The sequence below is a fragment of the Euleptes europaea genome, chromosome 7 (genome assembly GCF_029931775.1).
Source record: "Euleptes europaea isolate rEulEur1 chromosome 7, rEulEur1.hap1, whole genome shotgun sequence".
Classification (NCBI taxonomy): domain Eukaryota; kingdom Metazoa; phylum Chordata; class Lepidosauria; order Squamata; family Sphaerodactylidae; genus Euleptes; species Euleptes europaea.
Window position 1 is genome coordinate 11934613 of NC_079318.1, and position 15524 is coordinate 11950136.

General features: G+C 43.4%; 1 protein-coding gene across 1 annotated transcript in view; it reads right to left on the reverse strand.

Moving 5' to 3' along the window:
* The window catches only part of SYNE1 (spectrin repeat containing nuclear envelope protein 1), a 437649-nt gene that overhangs the window by 212454 nt on the left and 209671 nt on the right, over positions 1-15524 (reverse strand). Inside the window, exons 52-57 of the mRNA XM_056853653.1 lie at positions 7576-7740; positions 6418-6774; positions 4085-4221; positions 2856-3033; positions 1587-1769; positions 312-455 (exon numbers count right to left, since the gene is read on the reverse strand). Of these exons, the coding sequence (XP_056709631.1) occupies positions 312-455; positions 1587-1769; positions 2856-3033; positions 4085-4221; positions 6418-6774; positions 7576-7740 (1164 nt within the window). The remainder of the gene's footprint in view (positions 1-311; positions 456-1586; positions 1770-2855; positions 3034-4084; positions 4222-6417; positions 6775-7575; positions 7741-15524) is intronic.

Genomic DNA, 15524 nt, shown 5'->3' on the forward strand with positions numbered 1-15524 from the left:
TCATGTAGCAGTTGTTTTTGTTGTTGAAGTGGTGAACAATATCCAAGTTACAAAAGTTTTAGTTGAGAGATGTACAGTCCCCTCTCCAGGTTAAGCACACATTTGTTCCCAGTCAAAGACTGAACTGGACATTGTGCAAGTGTCTTTCAACTGGGATTTTGCCGAACAAAGAATAAAATGCTATTTGGCTGTGCTTTGAATTGACCATCTGAATATCCAGCACATGAGATAAGGAAATGAAGTATTATGACCCAAATATCTAAGAAGACTGAAGCTTGAGAAGTATAAACATGCATATCTATCATTATAACCTGTAGTTTCTGCTGTTCTCTTTTTTTGGCCGGGAGATCATGCAGACGATTACTACTTTCTTGCACCCTTTTCCTGGTTTCAGTTAGCCAGTCCTGAAAAGGTTCAGCACTGGATTCAAAGTCTTTCATCTGAACCTTTAAGTTCTAGAAAACACATGAAAAATACATACATGTTTGGTTTACATAACTGCAGCAATGTTTAATGGAAGACAGAGGAATAATATGGAATACACTATTTTGTCACTACTGACAATGGTGGTTTGAACTTAATCATGTATTTGTAACTATACCCTGTCAAGATGAGCTGTCCACAAATGTACATATGTAAGTCTTGGTTCATGCAATATGTTCTATGTGCATCGGGGGAAGCATGCAAGCCAGGGCTTGCTCCCAGAACATGATGAGAACAAACTCTCAGTTGCCATTAGACAAGAAGTTTGAACTGCAGTTAAATCTGATCATTCCTATAAGAACTGTTAGGTTTTTTAAATGCATGCAACAGCTAATTTGTATAACAATTACTACATCTATATATTACTAAATGAAAAAATGTATCCCTTATGTTTCAGATGTACCCTTCAAAACACTAACATTATTTTACTTTTTTTTATTTTTTAGTCCAAAAGATATAAACATGTTTGATAGTCCTGCAAGTATGCCAAAATCCAAAAAAGGAACAGTAACAGTAAGGTATCTGAAGAAGTGAGCTGTGGCTCAAAAAAGCTCATACCCTGCCAGAAAATATTTTTGTTAGTCTTTAAGGTGTTACTGGATTCTAGTAATTTTTGTTGTGGCAATGAAATGGAGGAGACAAGTATTATGTAGGAGAGTACAAACACACAACTTCCTTTAACTTAATGGTTTATTTTTAACACCACTGAGAAATTCGGGGCTGACAACTTGGCTCGAAGGGAACATTATAACAATACTTAACTACATACTTTTCTGATTCCTGTCCACCTAGGCAAAGAATTGTCCTGGCCTGGTTTTGAATATCTTATATAGGCCCATGATCCAGGCTATTTCTTCACTATTCTTAAAAAAAATAAAAAATAAACAAACACCTGCTTACACTGAGACCTTCTGTATTGGCACCTTACAGAGGAAGTACACAACAGAGAGAACAATGTGCACTGCCCTGAGCATCTCTGAAGTAGGATGAGATAAAAATGTGACAGCTAACTTCTTGTATTAAATACAAACTAAGCCTGCATAAATTGAAATAGCAAGGAAAATGTTTCTATTTAACCCCCTTCTTTCTGGTTCATTCCATACCTCCAAAACTGATTCCTTCTGGTGCAGGGTAGAGAGAAAACTTTTCCAGTCCTCTTTAGCTGTAGCAACTTTAGCTTGAATAGATTTAGCTTTTTCTTTAGTCAGAATAGAACTTAACAGCTCTCCTTTGGATATCACCATGTTTAATTTATGCTGGCCATTTTCAGTTTCAGCTAAGAACTCCTAATCCAAAAGAGAACACACCCCAATCATCATAAAGCAGCATGAAGAAAGCACACTGTTATATCTAGTTTAAAGAGGCACTAGGTTGGGGGCCAATTCCTTTGTTGCTCACCCCGCCCCCCAATTTTATCCATGGGAAGATTAAACAAATGCTCAGAGCTACCTCTTCTGCTCATGGAAGAACCAATCAACTGAACAGTAGAGATTACTACACTAACAGCCCATTCCTGAGAATTGGGTCGAAAGTCAATAGAAGGCGGCGTGACCTTGCCGCCAGCATAAGTACATGTAATCGTGTGTTTACATGTACTTACGCTGGCGGCGAGGCCAGTCCCACTGGTGGGAGAGCACCACGGGACTGCACCTCCCCCCTTCGCCAGCGCGGCCTCTCCATGGCGCCGGCAATTGCGTGGAGAGGCCGCGCCAACACAGAGGGGCATTTTGGGGGGGCCGGGGGAGGAGCTGGCAGCTAGTGGGCTCCCTATCCCCTTTTGGCACTTGCGCCGGTGGCCAGAACAGCGTTGCTGCGCCTGCTATTTAGCAGGTGCAGCCTCACTGTTTTCAGTGGGGCAAAAAGTCCCAGTTAAACAAAAAAAAGCAGCGAAACGGCTTTTTTTTGTTTAACGGCATCGGGGAAACGGCTTAGGAAGAGGCGCCGCTGTGAAAAGGTGAACAGCTCTTCACTCTGTTCTATGTCAACTTCTAGAGTCAATCAAAACACCCATTTTCTGAACAGGAAGAAACCCCATTATCTTCCTTTTCATAGGTTTCTTGTAATAAAAAGACAAACTAGGTTTCTTGCAAACAAAAGACAGTTCATGTAACTTGCTATTAGTCTCATTTCAAACTTTTCATTATTTTAAGAGTCCTGGCATAGTAGCTGAGAAGCTTCAATAGTCTTTTACGTATTGTTAAAAACTAACTCTTTGATGAGAACCACACACCAGGATATGGTTTCAAATTAAAATTTTTAAGTACAACTGTAACACAGAAAGTTCTTCAAGCAAAAAACAAACAAACCAGCATCTTACTGGTTTGTATTTTACTTGTGTTTTGAAAGTGCTTAGTTTACATGGGTGGATTTACCTGTAATTTCTGCAGGTTGGCTGCAGCTTCGTTGACACTTTGAGGCACGTCAAAATATTTGGCAGTAGTGATTTTTGAACTGACCAGCCATTGCTGGAAATCCCTAAAAACTGTTCGGAATCTCTGCTGTAAGGCCTGCTCTTTACTCTGGCAACCCTTCGAAGCTTGTAGACAAAGACTTTGGAGTGCCATACCAACCGAAAGAAAACATGGATTGAAATTGTTAGAATTAGGTGGGCATTCCCCCCCCCCGATGTGACACACAATTTAACACAACTGTCTACATACAACAAAACTGAACATAAGGCAAATATCTGAATTAAATCTCTTAGACCATTTATGCGGGAGTATTTAGCTCATGATCTCTGCTGGACTGCTTTGAGGCTTCCCTTGCATTATTTATGATTTTACCAACCTTTAGAAGTCACTTTGCTCCCACCTCGTTCTTTCCCCGTAGTTCTAAGATGCTGTACTGTTTTAAAACTAATTTAAATTCTGTTTCAAGGCAAGTGTGAGGCAAATCCCTGCCATTTCCATGCATAGTCCTAACTTCGGGATTCTCTCCCCACACCCATTCTGGATTCTCCCTCCCACATATCTGTCCCTCCCACCTTCCTCAAAGCCCACCTCCCACCTTCCTCAAAGCCCACCTCTCACCTTACTCAAAGCCCACCCTTCCCTCAAAGCAAAGCACAAAAGAGGGAGTGAAACCTTCATGAAATGTGCAGGAAGACACCAACTGAAGAGAGGCTGGAAGGCAGCTCCTGGCAGGGAGCTGCTGAAGAAAAGAAGGGAGGAATACCCAGTTCTGCAAAAGCATATGCACAGACAGGGAGCAGTCCCTTTAAGAGCTGACTCGCCCCCTCCAAATAAACTGCAACAAGGCTGTGTTTTCAGGGGGAGGGACTTAGAAGCTCCCCGATTCACTGGGGATGCATAATTAATCACAAGGTACTCATGGAATTTCTTCCGGGGAGGGAAAGCCCTCATGAATATGATGTTTGAGAATTCAGATCAGAAAACTGTGCAGCAAGCCAAACACAATCTTCCCCTGCATAAATGACCTTACTGAAAGAGTCTTGGGGGGATAACTTATATCCTGGTACTTTCAGTAGTTTAAATTACTATGCCAGTTAACGTTAAATTTCAAACAACAATATCATGTTGAAGTCACAATGTACATGTATATCCATAGTACTAGTTATTAATTCTATACAATGGAAACTTACCTGTTGTATTTCTTAATTAACTGTGATACTTTTTCAGAATAGTTACTCAAATCTTTGGAGAACCTACAGAGGTCATTTAACTGAAGCTTGATATCATCACTCATAGGTTCAGCCTTTGTTAGGACATCCAGCATTTCCTAATTGAAAGAAAATACCCTTAAAATATTATACACATCTGACTATTCTTCAGAAGTATTAATGAGTGATACTCTGCTCTCTTCATAGCATCCTCTTGGGTTGGATCTTACACACAGGCTTTTCAATCTTATATTTTCAGCTGGGTAGGGTTGCCAGGTCCCTCTTCGCCACCGGCGGGAGGTTTTTGGGGTGGAGCCTGAGGAGGTCGGGGTTTGGGGAGGGGAGGGACTTCAATGCCATAGAGTCCAATTGCCAAAGCAGCCATTTTCTCTAGGTGAACTGATCTCTATCAACTGGAGATCAGTTGTAATAGCAGGAGATCTCCAGCTAGTAACTGAAGGTTGGCAACCCTACTGCTGGGCTTACTGAAATCCTGCTCCAGGGATTGGTGGACCCTCTTCCTCTTGCAGCTTGCATCAATGGATAAGGGAGAAAGCAGCACTTTAACTTTGTTATAGGTTAAAACGGGTATACATATATCTACAAAAACCCGTGGATACTACTGATATGCAGCCTCTTCAGAGATCTGCTTGGGTGGCTCATAAAACAAGATAAGGTAAAATTATAAAGACATAAAATTATTAAAATTAAAAACCATTAAAAATGCAACCAATAAAAACCCAGAGGCATAGAAGCACATAAAAACTCAGAAGCATAAAACACTGGGAAGCCTAAATGATCCTCATAACAACCCTCGAGTTAGAAGAGTACAAAGAATGAAAAAGAATGAAACAGTGTACAAAGAATGAAAAAGATCAAATCCCTACTGAAAAAGCCTATGTTAAAAGAAATGTTTTGGCCTGCCACCTAAAAGAGAGTAGGGTAGGCACCAGGTAAGTCTCAAAGAGGAACACATTTCACAGGTGAGATGCCACCACTCCTCTTACTTCTGCAGACAGGGGTGCAGATAGCTGGGATTGTGAGGATCACCTTAACTGGTGGGCTGGCCAGTATGAAGGAGGCAGTCCTTCAAGTATGAGTGATTCTGGGCAAAGCAGGGTGGGGATGTTGGACGTCATGTTTCACCCCAGAAAACATTACTTCATAAGAAACGCTGTTGCTTATTGCATTGTACCTGAGAACATTTTGGTGTTGGACTCCAATTTAATCCATAAGTGAATTCTGAGAAATAATGCATGTAATGCACAGAATGTCTGTTCTGTTGTGCAGGATCATGTAGAATTTCATGCTGCTTCTACTCATTGGATTGGAATCAGCACAGGAATCCTGCAAGATCTGCTCGTTTTCCCCACTTTGCCCACCCCCCACCCCGCAAGCTATTTCCATTCCCAAGGAAAGTTATTCCAGGAGTCATGGGAGCAGCACAGAATAAGTGCAGACTGGGACAATGAGGAGGGGAAAGAGAGTAGAATTGCTCTCTTCTCCCTCTTCTATGAGTTGAGTTACACTCACAGAAGAGGAAGGAGGGAGCAATTTTGTCCTCCCCCAGCACTACAGCCTCCTGACCTATGCGACTATTTTTAAAGGAATACTCCAGTAATACACTTTCCTGAGGTCAGAAATGCCTTTTCTGAGAGATTGCAGGATCCAACCCATATTTAAACATATTATGGATCTATTACAACTAATTTGAGTCCCCTTGCCCCCAAATTAGAAAAGGTGTGCAACTAGTAAACAAAACAGGTAGAAAAAAATGTTTAGGTTTGTTCCTTTAAATTTATTCTGACTGACAAAGGCAGGAAATTTTCTGAGAAACTTCTACCCCGAGGTCTGTAGGAGCTTTTTGCAACTTAAACCCATTGAGAGAAAGCAATTTCCCCCAAATGGAACAAAAATAACTTTCTGAGTGAATTTCTCCTGTTTAAGTCTCTGCTTTGATTATATGTTGACGTATCTTGGAAAACAAAGGAACTTATTACACAAAAGCTTCACAGCGTCTGCTCAGAGGCCCCGTGTAGTGTTACAACAATTGAAAAGTTTAATGTGTGCACGCAGGAGGCCATGGAGTCATTCCACATAGTGACTAGCTTCCTACTTTTTAAACATTAAATCCTGCCAATTCTTCCAATGTTTTCCTGCCCTCTGCTAAAAGTACATTCTGAAACTTGCAGTTTTACCAAGGATGGTATGTTACAGTCTCTTGTTTGCAAGCAGCCCGTCTCTTCCTAACTTTAATGATTAAAAAAGGTAGGCATCACTGGAATGACACCAAAACACAAACCAAACCCGTTTACCTTTTCTCGGTGCCAGCATTGCAGGATTTCTTTGTCTGTGTGCTTGCTATCCAGTGGGGTCAGCCTTTCGGACCAGGTTGCGAGAAGAGTGCTGAAACGCTGCAGGGCCTCTTCCAACTGAGAAGCCTGAGTAGTAAATTCCCGCTCTGACGAGGCCATTTGGCTAGCCAGCTCCTCCAAGCCATTCTGAGTTTGGAATATACTCTCTTCCCACTGAGCCCAGTCAGACTGAAGGGCCTGCATTTCAGCGTCGATGTGTTTGCACCCCTGAACGGCTGTGCTCTTTTTCACCGTAGGAGCCAGCGTCTGAACTCTGCTTAGGCGGCTCTCACCAGTCTGTCTGGAATCTATCAGCTCCTGCAATGGAATATTGTCATAGTAACTGAAAGTGCTGTGATTCACTTCGGCTGGATAATGGCACACTTCCTACAAACAGTGGACGGCATTCTACGAAGCAGTTGCAGTGGCTGCCAACCGAGTGACCACCAACTAGAATGCAGATTCATCCAAAGTCTAATCTGAACCCTGGTTCCATGCTAAATGTAAGCACAATGTTAAAATAAATACGCCAATGAAAAAGCTATGCAGAAAATAGCAACAACAGTACGAAGTTACAGAGAATTTCAAAAACTCAAAGCAGGAAAAAAAAATGTGAACAAGTTAGATTTGATTAAACTTGTGGATTCTTATAAAAAGTATCAGCTTGTTGATACAAAGTCAGCAATGTAGAAATGCTACTTTGCAATGCTGTCCCACAATTAATATCAACTTTTCTGGGGGAAGAAGCATTTTTATTAGGTACTCACAACTGTTTTGGATATGATATGTAAAAATGACATGATATATACAGTCACAAGGAATTACAAAATGGCAAACTGCCAATGGTACACATGATGATACCATTAGTATGTAATACTTGTGTTTCTTCTTTGTGTATCTGCACTACCTGATTTTACTACATTTATAGTGCATGTGTCACAATTACCATTGTGATCCAAAGAACTGTATTATAATACCTGATTAAAATTTTAATTAGCATGTAAACGCTTGTAACTGAATGTAATATAAAATTAAAAAGTGTTTTCTTATTCTTAATCAGTATGTTGTGTCTTAATACATATTAATTGCTAATAAAGCAACAGCTGTACAATTTCTTACTTTTATTTTGGTCAGTTTTTTCTGTATGGCTGATGAATCCCCTGATGCATCTGACCAGCGATGAAGCTCTTCTTTTGCTGAATGAAGCCAGTCTGTAAATTCATGCACTGCATCAAGATACAGTAAATGATCCTTGACAATGTCTTCTACTTTTCTCATTTTTTCCTGTAAATCATACAGAATGCAGTCAATGAGATAGTTGAGCAACAGCAATCTAAAGCCTTGGATGTCAGTTCACTGGATATGATTTCTTGGCCTCTGCCCAAGGTAATAATCTTCAATCTTATCCTCCAGGCCACTCTCTTATTATTTCTAATTATCCTTTTTTAAATTAGTTTGTTGCTCTGAAGCTTCAGGTTCACTTGGACTCTATTCCTGGATGCCTAGCATGTTGGCTTTTGATCTAGGTATGGAAAACCACCTCTGCTTAATCACTTGCCTTGAAATCACTGCCAGGGGTTGCTATAAGTCAGATGCCACTTGACAGCACTTTATACTCACGTGGCACTGAGGCTTACTTGCCTCTCTCCTTGACAATTTAGAGAACAGACTATAGAAGGTTTAAAAAATAACAAGGTCCAGACTGGATGTTCTAATTAATGAGTTTTTTCAAATTTGGGGGGAGGGACTGATACTTTATTTGTATAAATTGTATGTACATTTCCAGTTAAAAGAGCTGCCATCTAACTCTTAAGCAAATGAAAACCTAACAGGTGCTTTTAAACCAAAGAAGGATCCACAAAAAAGGTTTCATTTTATCAACCAGGATCACTGCTGAATACTGATTACAAACTTTTTAAATCAGTATTAGCAAATGGATTGAACATTAACTTTACAGGACTGGATCAAATGGGCTTTTAAAAAGATCAGCAATCCTGGAATATTAGAAGTTTAATTAATATAGTTATTCTGGTCAAGTTACAAGGTATTCCCTCAGCATTTTATGTTGTTGACAGAATGCACGTGACAAAAACATTTGACAGAATGACCTGGAAAAAGTACACTCAGGGATTCAGTAAAAATTTCCCAGTATTAAGTGCAAATGCTGGGGAAATATTTTGTAGGACTTTAGTAGGGTTTCTGATTTTTTTAAAAAGTGATTAACAAGTGTGTTGTGTGACTCAGAAAAGTTCACAATGTTTAGTCTCCACAGAAAATAAAGGAGAAAATGGCAACGGTGGGTTTGAACCCACATGAGGCTGTCCCAGGGAAACTCTCTTGTGCCAAGTTCCAGTTCAACGAGTAGTTCAGGAAGGGGCTGGTACTTTTTGTAATACACCCTATTCTGATTTCTCAACCATCTCTACTGTTAATTTGTAGTGATTAGGAATTGTTTTTATAGCTACAGGAGCTGCCTTAAACTAAAAAAAAACATCTAATCTATGAGAAAAGTGCTTTAAACACCCCTGGCATCCTTCCTGCTTGGTTCTGTATTGATTCTCAGTGTATTTAGCAGAAGGTGGCACTGATGCTGGATGTAGCCAAGGACCAGTAGTGATCTCAAGTAGACCTTCCATAACTGAAAATGTGACAGAACCCCATTATCAGGATGCATAACACTGAATACTGGACCCACCGCCCTCAGTGAGGCGTACAAGACATCAATTTTGAGCGGTCTTGCCATTCAGATGAGTTTCTCTTTACAGACGCAAAGTCTTCGCTGGGGGAGTACACAGATGGTTCTGCCATGATGTCTTCATGGGAAGGATCAAAAGCATAGTCTGTTTCCCTCTCTTCAAAACCAGGATCAATGCTGCCATCGAACTCCCCTAATGTGTTTATCTCATCATAGGGATCTTGTGGAAGACCTGGATGGTATGGGTCTGCTTCTGCTTGGCTGGAAACAAGAGCAACATATGGATCCTAGCCTTGGTCACAGTAGTCACCCTAGAGGTCTTGGCATGGCAACTGGAACAACATCAAATATAATTCCATTGGAACTGATTGGAAGGGGGGTGGTTCCAAATGGTGAGATGAAGGTTTACGACGCAGAGTGGATGGTTCTGAGTCCTGGACTTCACCCTCTGAAATGGAACAGGACAGTGAGTGACCTGATGAAGAAGGTATTCTCAGTATAGGCACTGGCTCTCTGACCAGTTCCACAGAGGTTTTGTGGCGGACCAGTCCTTATAATGAGGATGAGAGGGAGCGGACGACAATTTCGACTTAGGAGTCTTCTCTGCATGCTTGTGTTTGTGCTGAGCCTTCTTCAACGGTTGTTCTGAGAAGCTTTGCTCCAGGGATGTAGGGACCAAACCCACGGGTTTTCTCGTGGGCTTATTTGGGTCCAGAATGGTAAGTTTCAATCTCAGAACTGATGAAACCAAGGATTCTTGGATCCTTCTATCAGTAGTAGAAGGCAGCATAGTGCTCAGATCTTTGTCTCAAGCGGTGCTGAATAGAGCTTTTTCCAAAGTGCTGCTTTTAGGCATGAAGCTCTGTCATGCCTTGTCTTCAGAGAGAATTGGCAACAAATGGAACAGTGGGATACATTGTGTTCCTTGTCAAGGCACAGTAGGCATTGTTTGTTGTAGTCCGAGTGGTGGATTTTTGACCCACAAGACCCGCATCTCTTTAAGGGAGCTTTTTGTTCCATTCCATAGGCTACAGGGTCTAGATAGGTCGGTGAAGTCGATTTTGTCAGCGGTGTTTGCTGGTTTAAAGGCTTCTGTGAACTGACCTTTCTCAGTGGCAGCAGAGGCAGAACTAAGGGAAAGTAGCTCTGCCCCTCTATATCATGCTGGAAAAGGCAGGAAGCAGCATGGGGGAGGGGGGTGGAGCACCTCTAGGCATTTTGAGCTTCAAAACATTGTTTCCAAGACAGGTGTGCACATGCACAGTACCCATGTGGGTCTGCACAGGTACCACAATGAAGAATCTAGGCAATGTAGAAAGCATAATTTACAATTTAGGTAATATGATCCAGAATATAATTTTCTAGAGACAAACCTTAAAGGTTTATTATACAATCATAACAAGAAATTTTAACCATCAACAAGATCTTGTAGGCCAAGGAAGTAAATATACATGGTGATAGGGCTGCCAAGCCCCTGCCAGAGGGTGGGGCATCCCCTCCCCCCCCCAGCACTCTTTTCTCACTGCCACTACTGTGGCCAGTGGGGGGGCATCTTTAAAAGTCACTGGTGACTGTGATATCACTTCCAGGGATAACCCAGAAGCAACACCAGTCCTCTCTAGGAATTGTCAGAAACTCTATGGTTTTACCATATCGAGTGATTCCTAGAGAAGTGTGATGACACTTGAGTAGGGCTGTCAATTTGGTTCGGTCCGAACTGAAAATCAACCGAATTTCCCCTGATTCGTTGCTTTTCTGTTCGGACGGATCCGAACTCAAAACTGGCGGGCAACCGGGGGGGCCGAATTCAGCGAGTTCGGGAGTTCGCGAATAAATTCGGCCAATTTGGCCGTCAGTAAGCAGCATAACCGTCAGTAAGCAGCATTCTCCTCCCCCGGCCAATCAGTGGGCAAGCTGGGTCTTCTTCTGGCCAATCAGTCAGGATTGAGTACTGGAGGAATCAGCTGATGTGCGGCCCGGCCAGGGAGAGAGAGAGAGAGAGCGCAATCCTCGTGTGTGTGTGTGGGGTGCTTGTGCACATTCGCTCCTTTCTGTGGCTGCAGGGGGCGCATTTTTTGGGGTGCACACACAAAACTTTCACTGGAACTTCAGATGAAGCTTCTTAAGGTACCCCCCAAGTTTTGTAAACATTGGGTCAGGGGGTCTCGAGATATGGGCTCCCCCCTTTTTCTTTCCATGGCTGCAGGGGGCACATTTTTGGGGGTACAAATCCCAAACTTTGAGCGGAGTTTCAGAACAGTGTTCTTAAGATACCCCCCACGTTTTGTAAACATTGGGTCAGGGGGTCTCGAGATATGGGCTCTCCCCCTTTTCCCTCCCCCCCTTTTCCATTTATGTGGCTGCAGGGGGCGCTTTTTTGGGGATATAGCCCCCAAACGTTTAGCATAGCTTCAGTGAATTATTCTTAAGATACTACCCAAGTTTTGTAAAGATGGGTTCAGTGGGGGCAGAAATATCGCCTCCCCCCCTTTTCTCTTTCCATGGCTGCAGGGGGCGCATTTTTGGGGATGCAGACACAAAACTTTCACTGGAACTTTAGATTAAGCTTCTTAAGGAACCCCCCAAGTTTTGTGAACATTGGGTCAGGGGGTCCCGAGATATGGGCTTTCCCCTTTCCCCTATTGGGATGAATGGGGCAGCCGATCCGATCCTGTGTGCATCTCTCCAGAGCAAAACGTTCCGTGCCTAATTGGAATCATCTTGGATTACAGCCCGTCCTGATGGAACAGAAGACAGCCACAGTAAGACCCCTTTGGGGGCTTTAATCTATAATTTTTCTCCTGTGTATGTGTGTGTGTGGGGGGGAAAGCAGAGTCTGTGTGTGTGTGGGGAGAGAGAAGTTTCTGTGGGTGGGGGGGGGAAGCCAAAGGGGGCTGTCGTCGGTTCTGCCTGGGGTGTGTGTTCCTCGCCTTCCTGGGAGTCCCGGGAAGACAGGCGAGGGGTCTTTAAACCCCTCTGCTTTGCCTGTCCAGGCAGAGCAGAGGAGCTTGCCAACTCCCGCTCGCCTTCCTGGGAGTCCCGGGAAGACAGGCGAGGGGTCTTTAAACCCGTCTGCTTTGCCTGTCCAGGCAGAGCAGAGGAGCTTGCCAACCCCCCGCTCGCCTTCCTGGGAGTCCCGGGAAGACAGGCGAGGGATCTGCAGTGGATCGCCTGCCCTTCCCCCCCTCCAATCCCCCCTCCAATCTCCCGAGCGATCCTGCCGCCTGCGGGGGCCACAGAAGCCACGGCCCTCCGTTTGCAAGATCTGAGCAGGGCTGTCAAAGATGGGACATTTTGGAGGACTTTCATTCATGGAAGGTTTTGCATCAGAGTTGCCACTCTTTAGATGCACTTTTCCCCCCATCCATATTCTCCAAACTCAACAATAAGCCGCCGTGCAGAGTTTTGAGAATTCAGATGGGGAAAATGTGCATCTAGAGAGTGACAACTCCAATGCAAACCTTTCCATGAATAAATGGCCATAGGGTCGCCATGAGTCGGAAGCAACTTGACGGCACTTAACACACACATGCAAACAATGAGCAGGCGAGTGCGGTGGGGTGGGAATTTCTTCTTTTGCATCAGGACAGTGAATAGTCATTTTAAAGGTGTTTGGTTTGTTGCTCTGTGTGTGCGGGCTGTGATTTCTGGCCTGTGCTACTGTTCCCAAGTTTGGCTTTCTAATTCCTGCTGTGGCCTGGAGTTGGCATAGGCTTTTACTGACTGAGTCTCTGTTAAGCTTGGCCTGGTTTGGGGCTCTTTATGTTAAATTTGATGTTTGGGTTGTTGCTCTGTGTGTGTACGCTGTGATTTCTGGTTGGGGGGGGATTACCTGTTCTGGTTGGGGTGGGCTTGCCTTTGTGGGAGTGTTATTCCTGCTGTTTTTTGTGGTTGCCAACTTTGGCTGGAGTTAAGTGGGTCAGTGTGAGTCTCTGCCCGCGGGGGGGGGGGATCCAGTGTACTTTGGTTGAAGTTAGCTTGGGTTCCTAGAGTGTTGCGCCGCCTCACCTGTGTGATTCCTGCTTGCAGGGGAGATCCATCTGCTTCAAGGTAGCTGCCTTGTTTGTGAATTGTGATGTTGGTGGTTAACTTTGTTTAAGGGTGCACTAGTTATTAGGTAGGGTAGCACCCAGGCTTGGGTGAGGGAGGTAAACCTCTTGGTCATTTAAGCAGGGGAGGTTTTGCCTTGGATTTGCCACTCTCCAGATGCACATTTTCCCAGCCAGATTCTCCAAACTCTGCATGGGGGCTTATTGTTGAGTTTTGAGAATTTGGCTGGGGGGAATGTGCATCTAGAGAGTGGCAAATCCAAGGCAAAACCTCTCTGACCCTGGAGATTATAGATATGCATCATGACTAGTATTCACTTTGACTAGTAGCCATGGATAGCCCTAAGCCAAAAGTTTTGCATTGGTTTTTATGGAGAAGGGGGCAAGCCCCCTTCCAGCCCCCCCAACCCAATCCTCACCAAACACGGGGGTTCTTGCAAGGAGTGTCCCACCAAGCTAACATAAAAGTTTGGGACCCCCACCTCAAAAAATGCCCCCCCCAGAGCCGTGGGAAAAACCTCCCTATGCCTGCCTATGCTGGGAGATTTCTCATTAACCTACTTCCCATGAGGGGTTAACACTTTGGGCGTCTGTGGTTAACCGCAGAGGAAACAAGCTTAATGAGAAATCTCTCAGCACCAGCAGGCATAGGGAGGTTTTTCCCACGGCTCTGGAGGGGGCATTTTTTGAGGTGGGGGTCCCAAACTTTTAGGGTAGCTTGGGGGGACTCTTCTTGCCAGAACCCCCAAGTTTGGTGAGAATTGGGTCAGGGGGTCCGGAGTTATGGGGCCCAGAAGGGGTCCCCCCCGCCCATTGCATGAATAGCAGCCGGCTTCTGTTCTTTTTTTCCTATGGGTGGATGGAGGGGACCCCTTCCGGGCCCCATAACTCCGGACCCCCTGGTCCAATCTTAACCAAACTTGGGGGTTCTTGCAAGGAGGGTCCCTTCAAGCTACCGTGAAATTTTGGGACCTCCACCTTAAAAAATGCCCCCCCCAGAGCCGCGGAAAGGCGCGATTGTGTTTTTAATGGCTTTATTCGGCCGAATTTTTTTCCGAACTTTGAATTCCCGCCGAATTGAACGGATCCGAAGTGGGGGAGTTCGGACTTCGGCACGTACCGAACCCACAAGGGCCAAATTCAGCCGAATCCGAACTGTACCGAATTTTTTTTTTTGACAGCCCTACACTTGAGGTCTTCACTGGAAGTGACATTACACTATTGGCAACAGTGCCCTCCCATGTTCCCGCCTCCGTCTTGTTACCAGGCCATGACTGGCAACACTACCGGCAATATAGCTTATGACTGCAGTTTTCCTTCCACTGCTCTTACTTCTACATTCCAAAATAACAAAACCACTCAGTTCTTCAATTTCCTTGCTGCCCCAGAAGCCATTCCAGGCAAATGAACTACATTTACTCCTGGAACTCATTAGGCTACAGTTTTGCTTGTAGCTAAAAAAAAATACACAAAATAGACCTGCAGACACATGCCTCTGTACCTTTTCTCTTTCTTTGAATAATATATATTACAGATCTTGCCATTTTCCTAGTGATAATCTTTACTTAATATGAATTCCCTATTTTCTGAAGTTTACTTACATATAAACTTTATCATAATTTTCCATTCATGTTTATCTGTACTGATTTCACTGAATTGATTGTCATAATTGGATTTGGGAGTTCTATATTCTAATCTTATTTCCTTGAGTTCTCTGACAAATTTTAGATATTCTAGGATAATCCGTATATTGTTGCAATTAATAAATGAAGATAAAAACCACATGGGAATATTTCTTCAATACATTGAAGAAGTTCCAACATTACCGAAACACTACTAAAACGCTTGCTATGTACTGTTATCAAATTTTGGTAAAGAAATGAGAAACAAAATGAATTTACAGTGCATTCCTTAAGGAGAGTTACTCCAGTCTAAGCCTATTCATTTCAATGGGCTTAGACTGGAGTAACTCTCCTTAGAAATGCACTGTTAGTGTGAATTTTCATTCTCAGTGGTTCTCGGGTGGGATAATCTATTACGGGAGTTGCAGATTTTTCTGATGGTGGTTGCAGGCACCTCCTCCTCTTGGCTGTAGATAGGATCTCATGACTAAGCAACACCATCGTGATGGGCTTCCATGTCATCTCAGAGCTTGGGAAAGCCTTCTCTTATTTCTGAATAATATACTTGATATAAAATGCAAGTATGACCTCATGTGCAACATTGCATTTTTTTTTAAAGAGAAAAGGACAGTTATTTTTTAAAAAACTATGTAGGGTGCAGTAAGTCTCAAACTAGAGATTCTGGCAGCCAGATTCTGGCAG